The 13,194-nt window shown below is 55.5% G+C and overlaps 4 protein-coding genes across 4 annotated transcripts; 1 reads left to right on the forward strand and 3 right to left on the reverse strand.

The window, feature by feature from the left end:
* Window positions 1-150: 150 nt before the first annotated feature.
* C8A04DRAFT_37518 (queuine tRNA-ribosyltransferase) lies at window positions 151-3,282 on the reverse strand (the record flags this gene model as incomplete). Its single annotated transcript, XM_062783902.1, has 7 exons — window positions 151-1,069; window positions 1,150-1,400; window positions 1,477-1,588; window positions 2,133-2,388; window positions 2,453-2,550; window positions 2,609-2,855; window positions 2,934-3,282. The coding sequence occupies 7 exons, from the start codon at window positions 3,280-3,282 to the stop codon at window positions 151-153; spliced, it is 2,232 nt and encodes a 743-aa protein (XP_062636694.1).
* Window positions 3,283-3,997: 715 nt separating this feature from the next.
* Window positions 3,998-4,887, reverse strand: C8A04DRAFT_37519 (uncharacterized protein; the record flags this gene model as incomplete). The annotated part of the gene is made up of 3 exons (XM_062783903.1): window positions 3,998-4,298; window positions 4,421-4,736; window positions 4,791-4,887. The coding sequence occupies 3 exons, from the start codon at window positions 4,885-4,887 to the stop codon at window positions 3,998-4,000; spliced, it is 714 nt and encodes a 237-aa protein (XP_062636695.1).
* Window positions 4,888-5,928: 1,041 nt separating this feature from the next.
* C8A04DRAFT_12431 (uncharacterized protein) lies at window positions 5,929-9,537 on the forward strand (the record flags this gene model as incomplete). The annotated part of the gene is made up of 1 exon (XM_062777338.1): window positions 5,929-9,537. The coding sequence occupies one exon, from the start codon at window positions 5,929-5,931 to the stop codon at window positions 9,535-9,537; it is 3,609 nt and encodes a 1,202-aa protein (XP_062636696.1).
* Window positions 9,538-10,818: 1,281 nt separating this feature from the next.
* C8A04DRAFT_28962 (Alpha/Beta hydrolase protein) lies at window positions 10,819-12,505 on the reverse strand (the record flags this gene model as incomplete). Its single annotated transcript, XM_062780842.1, has 2 exons — window positions 10,819-12,165; window positions 12,239-12,505. The coding sequence occupies 2 exons, from the start codon at window positions 12,503-12,505 to the stop codon at window positions 10,819-10,821; spliced, it is 1,614 nt and encodes a 537-aa protein (XP_062636697.1).
* Between the last annotated feature and the right edge of the window lie 689 nt (window positions 12,506-13,194).

A 13,194-nucleotide genomic window follows, 5' to 3' on the forward strand; every position in this document is an offset into this window, starting at 1 on the left:
TCGGCCAACACCGTCCCGCCAATACAGCCTTCGCCAACGTGACTTCAGGACAGAAAAGATCCACAAGTGACAATAATGGTAATGGGCGGACACCACCGAAAAATAATCTCAATTATGGCTAGAAGCCCGATGGCCCAGATACTATTACACTCATGTCCCTAATAAGTCGACCCCGACCCCCTTCAAGGCATCCACGGCCCAGAGGGGATATCCACTCTGATCTGGATACAGGTTGGCAAAAAAAGCCTTGACAAAGGCCGGGAAACGGTCTGCAATGATGGCTTCCCGTGCACTCCTCATCAAGTCCAACTGATACCACACATTGTGCAGAGTGAGTAGATGCGCCGCCACCGTCTCCTTAGCCGCATTGTGATGAACAAACGCCCTGGTAATCCCCAAGGCACCCTCTTCCCCAGCCGGCCGGCAGCATGGGCATCCGCAACCTTCCTCAATAGGCCCAAAGTCAGCCGCATACAACTCCCGCTTCATGTTCAACACGCCATGCTTGGTGATGGCATTGCCGAACCGTGCCGTCCGTGTCGGCCAGACACAGTCAAACATGTCAGCGCCCAGCGCGACGCTGACAACCAGGTCCTCCGGATACCCAATACCCATCACGTAGCGCGGCTTCAACTCGGGCAGCATCTCGGTGCAGGCAGACACCACCTTGCAAAAGTCATCCTTCGCCTCGCCACCACTCAACCCGCCGATCGCGATCCCCGGCGTATCCCGCTGTAGCATCGCCGTACAACACTCGCGGCGCATGTCCAGGTCCAGCCCGCCCTGGATAATACAAAACAGGTTCTGCGTGTCCGGTTTCTTATGTGCTGCAATACACCGGTCCAGCCAGCGCACGCTGCGTTCCATGGCCTCGCGCATGCGCGCCTTGTCGGGCGAGGTGGTCACCAGCACGTCATCGAGCTGCATCATGATGTCGGAGCCGATCGAGTTCTGCAGACTCATGGAGTGCTCGGGCGTCAGCAGCATCGGGCTGCCGTCGTGTGGAGAGAGGAACCGCACACCCTCTTCGGTGATGTTGGCGAGCTTCAGGAGGGAGACCATTTGGAAACTGCGCTAGGAGTGGTGGTTAGTCAGTCAGGGACCCTGGAAAGGAGTGACGGACAACAGGGTGTTGAAAAACAGCCGTACCCCCCACTATCTGTCAGGATATTGCGATTCCATCCTTGGAGTTTGTGAGCACCCCCTACGGCGTCGAGGACGTTTTGACCGGGTTTAAGGCCAAGATGGTAGGTGTTGTTGAGACATAGCCAGCATCCTGTCGCTTCGAGTTGCTCGGGAGTCAGGCCTTTCAGCGATGCTTGGGTCGCTACCGGCATAAATATTGGCAACTTGACGTTGCCGTGGGGCAAGGTGAGGTTGGATGCGCGGGCGCGTGTTACCTGAGGGCCGCCTATAATTAGTGTCCGGTCAATTTCTCCCGCGCTGCGAGATCCAAAAAAAAGCCCAGGGACGCACCGAACACCTGGCAACAAGCTCAAAAGTGAGCGCAGGCGATGTAAATGTCCTGTTAGAAGCCATCATCAACCGTCTTGTCGCCCACATTTCATGTTGCGCACAATTTCGGTGCCTTTTTGTCCCAGCTCGATCATGTTATCAACAGCGGCAGGAGCGGCTCTCGTGCCAATGGCTGAATTTCTGCAGCCGGCCGACAAACGATCGTGGGCGTTTGGCTTTGTGCTCCACCCATCGCAAAGCGCCCCACATCGGGCTGGTCTGGACTTTCGGACCCTGCCTCGAGCCTGCAGGCCGTTGACAGTTGGGCCGCCCTCACTTGACTCCCTTGGATAACGCTCAGTCCTATCAAATGGCGCCCTACGGAGTACACGCTGCCTCAGATCCTTTTAGTAGAAGCTCTTGGTTAGAGAGAAAAATCTACTTCAAATTATGAGGGTATCCCCTGGTTTCTTTTGAAAGATCCATATCCAACTTGAGTATCGAACGAGTTATGCCGAACGAGGAACTAGACCAAAATCCCATTAAACAAACGAAATCCTCAAATACACCGCATGCGATTCATTAACCCATAAGTATTACCTCGGGGCAACTCTCAATTAACCCGTACCTAAATCAAGAAAAAGAAAGAAAGAAAAAGGGTTGCCAAGTTCGCAAACCAAGCAAAAAGGCCAGGGACCATGGCGCCCGGCGTCCCAAGGCCCCTGGACGAAGATGTGCTTCCACCTGCCGCGTCACTAGGGACCGGGACCAGACCCGGAGTACCCGTTGTCCCTGGCGAAGAGGTCTCCGAGGGAAGCCCAAACTCCGGCCCAGTACGAGTCCCGGCCGAGGTGAAGATGAGAGGCCCGCTGCTGCTGGCCGCAGAGCCGCCGGTCTGCACGGCGTCGCAGAATGTAGCGAGCCGAGTGACGACTAGACGTTGCGGTTAGTACGCACGACCAAACGACTTCCGAGGATGGAGGACGAAATCGCTTACCGGTGTAATCTCCCGGGAGGAAAGAGGATTTGGCGTAAGGGATACAAGAGCTGGCGTAATCCTCGAACGCCGTGTCAAACTTGCCAGACTTTGCCGGGCTGAAGAAGCGGATTAGTTTCCCGAGGGCAGATAATTTCGGAAGGTGAACAGTCATACCAAAAGCACGATGCAACGTCGGTAGCTTTCGCCGTGTTGAAGCCCAGGTCATCAGAGCACGACGAGTAAATAGACAGCAACTTTGAGCACGGGGCAGGCAGGTCGGTGGGAAGCGGAATGGTATCCTCGGTGCCCTGGGTGGTGCGCGTAAAGCCGCGCGTAGCAGAACCGCGCGTAGTACCAATACCACCAGTCTGGGTTGCGCAGGTCGCGCTAAGTCCACAAATGCTGTAAAGGACGGTCATGGCTGTATCATGTTAGTCGGTGTCTGCCTTCAGCTCACAATACCGGGTCTTGGTTCCCGTCTCAACAGATCTAAACATACCCGAAAAGGCACTGGTCGCGGAAACCTCATTGATCGCGTATGATGCGCAGCTCGAGTAGAGTATGCTGACGTTGGATGAGTCCTCGCAACACAGACACCTATTCCCTTCCGCCGCCGGAGCAGTACTATCGAGAGCGCCAGAGTCGTAGCAGTCCTGGACGATCTGGTCGGCGTGCACACACGCCTCGTACCCGGGGTCGTCGCCACGCCCAGCAGCCTCCAACACCCCGGCGGCGGCACCCACCGAGGCGCGGACCTCATCGACGCGGACCAGAACTTCCACAAACCCTTCCAGGAGAGCCGAGGCGCCGTGCGCGAGGGCGAGCGCAGCAATGAGTCGTCGGGCCATTTTTTTGCCTATCGTTGTCGTTTTCGCGGAGTGGGCAACCGGGATCTTGAAAAAGTGGAATGGGCGAGGGGACCGAAGGGTTCATATTAAAGCCATGGCCAAGCGGAATTGGGCAGAATAAATTACGCGAATCCTCTTCAGGCAGGGCTGAAGAAGGGCGAAAGTGAGAATCCGGTTAGTCGCGAGCAGGGGACTGGCGATCAACCTCGTGTCTGGCCCCCAACGCTCCATCCATTTAAACGTTACGTTAACTAGTTATTATTTAAACGGCCGATGTTCCCCCAAGGAGAAACGGCTGAACGTTATTTGCCTTCCAGCAGCCGGCCTCCGCATTTGCGGTTCAGCTCAATGCTGCAGATGACCTCCCTTTTATTGACCTCGCGGTGGAATCCTTCGCCGGGATTGCTTGGCAGCTTGGCAGCCTCCTGAACGACAAATTAAATCGACTCGCAACCTGAGCCACAATGAGTACAGTACTGCGTAGTTGGAGGGGAAATTATCAACGAAGAGGTACGAGTCGACCAAAGGCCGCCGAAATTTTAAAAACGGTTTACATGTGTAGAACCATACATAGCAATAGTAATAAGGACTGATAAGCGACTGATTTTCTCGCTATTCCACCAAACTTCATGTGTTTTGCTGGTATTTTGGGCCCCCTACAACTGCCCCCTTACCGACAAAACAAACCCAAACGGCGGGCTCGACTTCGAAGTGGCTAACTTGCCATCTCCCAGGCCCACATTCCAAAATCTTGCAGGTCCTCAATGTTAATTACAACATCCCTATCCTCTAGGCTTGGATCGCGAAGAAAAAGAAGCCGAAATTCTAGTACCAATGGCCCCCCAGCAACATCATAGGACACTGGATCCGTCGTCTCATCGCGGGTGATGGTGATGGTTTGCCGTTTCACCGGCTCGAGAACGTCATTCTGCTGTAAGATAGCAGCATGGCGTCTCCGTGTGATCGGTCCTTGTAGGTGCGGAATCTGCTCTTCCCATCGCTCTATCAAAGCACAACTTTGCCGGTGGTCAAATTTCGCTAAGAGGACGATTTTGACGTCGTGGTTTGATGCCGGAAACCACCACTGCATGTCTTTACGAAGCTGGTCTATTGTTGCGGTGACTCCAGACAAGATGACCAGTTCGGCCACTCGCCTCTTCCTCGACGTTCTGGAGATGGACCGCCGGTAGAATCGCCTTCCCCGATGGGTGCTCTGGGAGAGCCTTGATAATGAAACGTCGTGGCACCTAATGACACCCAACTTTTACACCAATCATTCAGGACGATAGGCTTACGAAATAGCTGATAAAGCTCCGCATGAAGGGTCTCGTGGAGCCCGGTTGTAACCGTAATGAATAAGACCTGGGCATCAACATTGTAGCGGCGAACACGGAACTTGCGGCGTCGCTTCTCTCGCTCACGCTGAATTTTGGTAAAATCTTTTAGAGAGATGTCTGAATAATTAATATAATACACACCCAGGCAGGAATAAGAGGAGAATACCATACTTATAACAATCAGGAGATCTTGGTCAGTGGCATTAATGTCGTCGAAGAGCTCTTCCACATTCGTAAATCGTACGACCGGGGCATCGTTAACTTGCATTGATTCGATCACAGGAGGTGTAGTAAACATTGATGGAAACACCGCCGTAGGCACCCATGGTGTAGCCATGACGAAGTGTTTCTGTTTGACCTCCGATTCCTATTCCTGATTAGCCCGAGTTTCTTTCCTCAAAAAAGGGAAAGGAAAGAAAACAAAGAAAGAGAAAACGGGAGGAAAAGAAGAAAAACAAAAACAAAAAACAGAGCGGGAAAGAAAAAATGGAAAAAAGGAAGGGAAAAAGAACAAGAAGAAAACAAAAGAAAAGGAAAGGAAAGGAAGAAAAGAACAGGCACGTTATACCAAATCCCTCCATCAGGCCCCAGCTTCTAAGTGCAGAGTAGTTATTACAGAAGGGTCTTCATTCGTTGTAACGGCGGACAGAAATCATGAATGCTTGAAACAGGCCGTATGATGCTTTGATTTTGATGGAGCATACCGTTTATCGGCGTCAGTGATGACAAGCTAATATACTAAATATGTTCTTATAACAAAAACCAAACGAAGAAGAGTGCAATCAGGCAGCGGTTTTAGCTGGGCCAGCCGATGGAATGTCTGGTGCTTTCTGAAGTACATCGATGTGAGTCACGTGAGTTGGCCACTCATTCCTGATGACGTCCCCACAGACGCGTCTGTGCGCGTGTTTGTTTGAATTTGCCAGTTGCCCACAGCAGCCACCTGCAGCTGCGGGCGCATGCACTCATCTCAAGCTTTCAAATGTCAGAGGCCTTGCATTCAATTGCCGATGCATCTTGGATCGTCTTGCACCAACCAGCGTCCGATTTTCATCAACAACAACGATACTTGGCCCGTAAGATCAATACCTGTTTCCCTGCGATTTTTTGGCCTTCCGCTGCCCGTTTCATGTTGTTTTAGTGGCGGGAAAGCACAGGAACACCCTTTGTTGGCCATTGATGATGTAGGAACCCCTTTAACTAACAATTTTAGCGTCGCAGCTGCCTGCGATTAGGGAGGGACCTTTTGCAACTCCAGGTCCCTTTCCCCCCTTCCACTACCGCACAAATACGAAATATGTCGACCCCAATGGACGACGAGTTCAGACGACAGAACGAGGGCCAAGGCGATGGGAACTTGGCCCAGTCCCTCCAGCGCCTGTCTATCGCAACCTCCTCGCCCACCAGAACACCCCGCTCTGCACGTCCCACCGGATCGGCCCCCCTCAGACAAGTCGCCGACCAGTCGCCCACTGCTAGACGACCCGAGAGTGCGATGCGCAGTCCGCTCCGGAGCACTTCCGCTTCGGTCATTTCGTCTTCGTCTCGTTCCAACACCCCGACTCTACTGCGCAAGGCGTCTATGAACTCGCTACATTCCGGCAACGGGGTTACACCATCCCGACGAAGCAGCACGGCCAATATTCTCTCCTCCAGCAGCGCCAACAGGGCAAGATCCGGCCGATCGCCTCTCCGAAGCTTGTCCCCCGAGATCCCAGAGAAGCCCATCCCGACGCCCCATTCCGTCGCCAGCGACCATTTCAAGGCTGAGCTCAACATCCACCATGGCCCCGAGCCTACCCGCCGCGCCGAGACCGTCGTCGTTCTTCAAGATGCCTGTTACGGGCACCGGTTCTCGCGCCCTCGCTCGTCGCGCAACCACCTCAGCACCATCGTTGAGCGCCCCGAGCGAATCAAGGCTTGCGTCTTGGGTGTGTCGGCGGCGTACGTGAGACTGGGCGAACGACATGAGGACGGCGCATTCCCCCTTCTGCCAGAATCAGATGCTGCATCGCTGCCTTCGATTCCCTTTCGTATTCAGAGATCGAACCGGCGCCTGTCCCTGAGTTCACCTGCGGTTACCAACGTGCACGGGACCAAGTGGATGGAGGAGCTCAAGATCATGTGCAACACGGCCGAGGGGAAGTTGGCCGCGGGCGGGAAAGAGCTTCAGCGACCGGATATGGACCGAGGGCCGAATACAGGAGCCCCGCAGAAGTTCCACGAGGGCGACCTATACCTCTGTGACGAGTCATTGGCAGCAATGGAGGGGGCGCTTGGTGGTGTTTGCGATGCGGTTGATGCCGTTTTCACGCCCCAAGGCCCCCAGAGGGCGTTTGTGGCGATTCGCCCACCGGGACACCACTGTTCTGCTTCGCACCCTTCTGGGTTCTGCTGGATCAACAATGTCCATGTGGGTATCATGCACGGCGTGCTCAGCCACGGCTTAACGCACGCCGCGATCATCGATTTTGACCTCCACCACGGCGACGGCTCGCAGGCCATCACCTGGGAGCACAACGCGCGAGGGGTCGGCCTGGCTAAGAACGCAGCTTGGTGGAAGAAGACGTCGATCGGCTACTTTAGCCTGCACGATATCAACTCTTACCCATGCGAGATGGGCGATGCAGACAAGGTTAGGAACGCGAGTATTTGCATCGACAACGCGCATGGTCAGAGCATCTGGAACGTCCACCTGGATTCCTGGAAAACAGAGGCCGACTTCTGGGCTCTGTATGAGTCCAAGTACGGTGTCCTGCTCGAGAAAACGCGCGCTTACCTGAGGAGTCACACGGAGCGTCTGAGGGCGTCCGGTCTGAACTCGAAGGCCGCCATTTTCTTGTCGGCCGGCTTTGATGCAAGCGAGTATGAGAGCCAGGGCATGCAGCGCCACAGCGTCAACGTGCCCACCGAATTCTATGCCCGCTTTACCCGCGATGTGGTCCGCATTGCCGCAGAAGAAGGAACCAGCGTGGAAGGTCGCATTATCAGTGTTCTCGAGGGAGGCTACAGCGACCGGGCGCTATGTTCCGGTGTGTTTAGCCATCTCTGCGGTCTCGCTGGGGATGGGCCGAGCAACAAGGATCAAGAGTTCAACGGCCCCGCGTCGGAGGGTATCCAGCAACGTGCCCGGAAGGACTCGTCTGCAAGCGAACGTGGTGCTCGACGGTATGAATCGTCATGGTGGTCTGCTGCGGAGCTGGATGAGCTCGAGGCCACTCTAACTGCGCCCGTGCCGATCCCGAAACCCGTTCGGACTTCCCCCCCTCCCACCTACTCCTCTCCGACGCAGGCCTCGCAGGCGAGGTCCATCAACCCGAAGCGGAGTTTGTCCGGACTGTCGCAGGCCGCGGGTAACGGAGTGCCTAGAATCTCATTCCAGCCCCCGCCGCCTCCCGACGTACCGTGGACCATCGCAACAACCGAATTAAGCAAGATTCTCATCCCAAGCACCCGACAGACAAACAGTTGCACAGCGGAAGAGCTCAATGCTGAAGCTACCCGGATGAGGCGTGAGCGGGCCATCCTCGCAGGTTCCATGATGCCTCCTGCTATTGCCCCACCTGCAGAGGACCGGCCGCCGACAAGGAAGGGCCTGAGAGAGCGCAAGCCGAAACCGGCTCCCGTGGAAGATGACCTGGAGCGGAAGAACAGACGGAAAACCGTGGCAAACCCGACTGATCTTGCCCTGGAAGCTGGTTCGCGCGGGACTACTCCCATTTCGGGGAAACAATCGCGAGCTTCAAGACGCCTTAGCGCGGCGTCGACGGTTGTGTCCTCGGAAGGGTCAGAGGCCGTGCCACCACTTCCTCAGGGTATTCCCACTCGCCCCGGTTCGAAGCCTGATTCTGACGTGGCTGGATCCGACGGCGGGACTCTCAATGTGAAGAAGACACGGGCTCCAGCGAGAAAAGAGCCAGTTCCTCGCGCGCCCAGGGCGAAGAAGACTGCTGGGACAGCCAAGACCGCGGTGCCACCCAGTTCCTCGGCCGTTACAAGTCCCCAGCCAGTGGAGAAGACTGGGGACGGGGTCGACGAACTAACTGGTGGGATGAAGAAGATCAAAATTACACTCGTCACGAAGGCGCAAAGGGAAGCACGCGAAAGGGAACGGCACTTACGAGAGCAACTTGGCCAGGCGGACACGATCTCAGTTCCCACGCCGCAGGGAGAGGGGGCGTCTCATACCGAGGCCACTCTGTCGCTGGACACGACAACGGCTTCTAATCCACCTGCCGAAGATGCCCAGCACCTCCCCACTCCCAGCCTGTCTCCCACACCACAACCTCCAGCAACCCAAGTCCACGCTCCCATCAACCCCTCTACGCCCGTGGTCGAAGAGGCGCCGTCTTTCATCTCGCCACCACATACCGACCCTCGTCAAACCACTCTTCCAACAAGCTCGCCCCCGCTACCTCATCAACCGCCCCCCTCCTCCACATTAGGACCTAACATCACGGACATGAGCAGCCCCGTCTCCGAGACACCATCATCCCAAATACCACAAAGCGACGTATCCGGGGATAACTTCATCCCTTACCAACCCGAGGGTCCCCCTCCCCTTTCCAACGCCACAAACGCCCGGCAGCAGCAACATCAGCATCAGCAACAGCAATATCAAAACCACGCTGGCCAGCCGCCGCAACCCAAACAGTTCCAGTGGTTACCCCCCAACTCATTTACCACACCAGTCCCGTCACCAGCCAGGAGTAAGGGTGATCTGCCTGTGTTTAGTAGCACTGGCGTGATTCCGTTTGCGCCGCGACTGGCGGGGGGGCAGGTGCAGGTACAGGGACAAGGACAACAGACTCCTGGGCAGTGGCAGCAGACGAATGGGCAGTGGCAGCAAGTTCGTGGACCGGGACAGGGACAACAGACTCATGGACTAGAACAGGGGCAGGAGAAGAATGAGCATTAGATGCGAAGATACAGCGCTGGGTCTGGAGTTTTTTTTTTTTTGAGCTTGGGCGGAGGAAGAGGTTGTCAGGGTATGTGAGGTGTTATTGTCAGCGTTGTTTTTGACGGAAAGCAGTGAAGTGAAGATAAGGGGTGGGAAGTCGACCAAGGACTGTCATGTCATGTCATAACATGAAAGACCGGAGGATCTTTGGTTGGTGAGAAGTGACTATGGATAATGGGATAAGGATAAGGAGAACGACTTGTTTGTTGATAGAGGGAGGGAGATTCTGTGCTTCCTTCTCTTCTTCCCTCGGGGGCGTACCCAATAATTACACATCCTTGTAATGGTTGCAGTTAAGGTTTATGTACGTTATGTACAGTTTTTAGTTTCCGGTTGTTGGTTTTCTTCTTTCTCTGCTGGTTTTGTGTTTATTCTGGGTTGTGGGGTTTTATTTTTATTTTTACTGGTCTGTCAGGGTAACAGGTTGTTGTGATACCCTTTATTTTCTAGTTAGTCTTGTGTTTTTGTTTTTATGTTTTCTCACCATTGTAGGTCACCTTCGGAAATTATTTTCGGAAAATAAAAACTTTTTTATGGACTCTGCTTTGAGGGTGTATGCTGCGTCTCGTTTGAGAAAGCCAAACATGCCAAAAATGACCGGTTGTCTAAACGCTGTTGTAACCAAGGGACGGTTAAGAACGAGTAGCTATTGAGGTTAGGCGTTCATGGAGGAAAGTTTGAAGAAATAAATATCATCAAGTAGTAACTATCTTGTTGGGTCTGTTAAGGTAGCCGGGTAGTCTAGAATCCACACTCGAGAAACCATTTAGCAAGATCAGAACAGAGGGAAGTGCATTACACCTTTGTGATTTTAAGGAGTTGAAAAATTACAACCATCGAGCTTCTCTCTCGCCATGGTCTATATATATATGTGGTATAATGCCCGATGAGATGTTAAAAACACCCTCGCCCACCTTCTTCTCTCCTTATGCATGCCGTCCATCCCGTTTCGCCTGTAAAGCCACACCCGCCCCTTTTCATCCCATTCGACCTTCTCGCTTTCCAATACACGCTCCTCACGCCCCTCACACCGTCTAAACAAATGGACTGGCTCAATGACATGTCCCCAAAGAAACGCCGGCCATAAAATATCGTACCATGCCATGCGTCCATTTCCCACCACGCATCCCAAATATCATCGTCGCTGCAACTCCTCTGCAGCTCTAATCAACGCAACGCAACGCCCTTCCCGTCCATCCATAGTTACCCCTGAGGTGGGGGGGGGGGGAGGGGGGTCGGCTATTGCCCCTCCTTCAACCGCCGCTCCCTCGTCTCCGCCATCTCCTTAACAATAACCTTATTAAAATCATCCGGATTGTCCAAATACAAATGATGCCCCGCATTCCGCACCACCACCACCTTGGCACTCCCATTCTCCCTTTTCCTCTCCTCCGCCGTCCCCTCCCTCAACGCCTGCGCCACACGCTGCTTGATCTTTTCCTCAGCCGCATACCCCCCCGCAACATCCATCCAATCATTCTCGCCATACAAAAACACGATGGGGAGACCCGTCTCCCGCTGGGCGGGCGCGCCGTCGGCGGTCGCTGGGCGCACCACCTGCCGGCCGACGTCTTGGATGCGGTTGATCACGGGGCTGCGGGCGTAGGCGCCGGGAGCGAGGAGGTAAGGAAGGACGTACTCGCCGCTGCCCTTTTGGCGGAAGAGGGCGTAGGAGTAGGTGTGGAGGGCTTCTTTTTCGTCGGGGGGCAGGTGGTTGAAGCGGCGGGAGGTCCAGCCGGAGACGAAGCGCGGGCCGAGCGGGCCGGCGAGGCGGACGATGCTGAAGGGGGAGACGTTGGCGTCCCAGAGCCAGCTGAGCCAGCCCGGGATGGGACGTCTTGGGGGCGTGGCGGGGGTTTTGCTGCTGCTGTTGGTGCTGGTGGTGGTGGATTTGCGGGTGAACGCGGTGTTGCCCGCGGGCTCGCCTTCGACGATGCTTTCTTGGTCTTGGATAAATTCGTTGGCTAGCGTCGATTCTCCGGGCTCGGGCATGGCGGCGTTCACGGCCCAAGGGTCTTCGGGGATACCGACGGGCGAGGCGAGGATCAGCTTGTTGAGCCGCCCGGGGTATTTGAGAGCGTAGGATACGGCCAAGTAACCGCCGAGGGAGTGGCCGAGCAGCGTGAATTTTTCGATCTGGCGGGCCTTGCGCCACTCCTCCAGGGCATCGATGAACCAGCTCTCGGCTTCAGCAATCTTCTCCTTGGGCTCCTTGGCGTGGATCCTGAAGTTCGGCCGCGCCGAGTTGCCCATCCCCAACATGTCCAAGGCGTATAACTTCCAGCCTGGCGCGCGGCTAAGCGGCTCGAAGTTCTTGTAGAAGAACCCCAGGCCAGCGCCGTAGCCGTGGAGCATTACTAGAGTGTCGTCGGCTGTTTCGCCTACACGCTCGATCGATAGCTCGTTCAGAGCGCGGTTTTTCCCGGAGAGTTCCACCATGGACGAGCGCCATACCCGCTGGCCAAAGGGGTCGCTCTTGGCGAGGTCTTGTAATTGCGAGGCGACAGTCTCGCCGGTGGCTTCGCGGAGGAATGGGACATAGGAGAGGACGGTTCGCTCGGCCTGGCGGGAAGATACACTGGTCCACTGGAGAGTAGAATGTGTTGTTAACAAGGTGTCACGGGTGTAGAACCGGGAACTTCAACAAAGGCAGACTTACCCATTGTTGCGCGGCCTCCTTATAGCCCAATGGAAAATAAGCCCCCGTCACGCGTTGCTGGCGCGAGGACGAGTTGTCCGACTGCGGTTGTGACATCTTGGCCTGGTGCGAGACAAGCAAAATTGGCTGGCGAGGGTCTTGCTGCGGGGCGAATGTGGACGGCGCGGCGTCTGTCGAGTAGGCCGTTGTGTGCGCAGGGGGGCCGAGCGGGGCGAATTTCAGTCGCTTGGGAAGTAAGAATGTCGTCGAGGTCGTCGTCTTGAGCATGTTGAAAGAGAGGAAGCCACAGGAGCGCGCGTTGGGACGGCGCCCCTTATCAGAAAAATGGCGTGGTGCATTTGGTTTGGTTGGATTTGTCCGACAGCGCTCGGCGAGATCTCTAAAACGGCCCATCGGATTTTGCATCTCTCCGTGGCCCGCTCCCGGGGGCGCCTGCGTGGACCAGGGCCCAGGGGCTGCAAGTGCTGATGACGTTGTGCTCGGGTCTTGTTGGGGTCTTCTCCACAGCAGGGACTTGCACAAATCAGGGGGCCTGTTCGCCCGCAACCTTAAGCCAAAAACTCGTCCCATCTCCACCGAACCGCCCGGAACCACTCAACTGTCGAACACCCAGCAGCGGCGATAACCTAAATCCGAGTCGACGTATCCCGGCAGCTCGGCATCCCGGGCCCAGAACTCAGCACTGCACCGACCGCACCTATCCCGAACAGCGCCGCGCAATTGCCTCCGTTGCATGCGATTAACCCCGGCGAAAAGCTGACGCAGCTGTGGTCTCTGTCCACTCAGCGGTCGGCAGAGAATCGAAGCTGTGCTTCCCAGGACATACAGTACAGTTCCCCCGGCCGACCGAATTTGAACAACCCGACGACGCTGGCGCAACTCGATCGATTGAATATTGGAAAACGTTGAGGAGGTCGGGCAGAGCTTTCAAAGGCTCAGGCCGGAAGGGGTTGTGG

The sequence above is a fragment of the Dichotomopilus funicola genome (assembly GCF_033296635.1).
Source record: "Dichotomopilus funicola strain CBS 141.50 unplaced genomic scaffold C8A04scaffold_34, whole genome shotgun sequence".
Lineage (NCBI taxonomy): Eukaryota > Fungi > Ascomycota > Sordariomycetes > Sordariales > Chaetomiaceae > Dichotomopilus > Dichotomopilus funicola.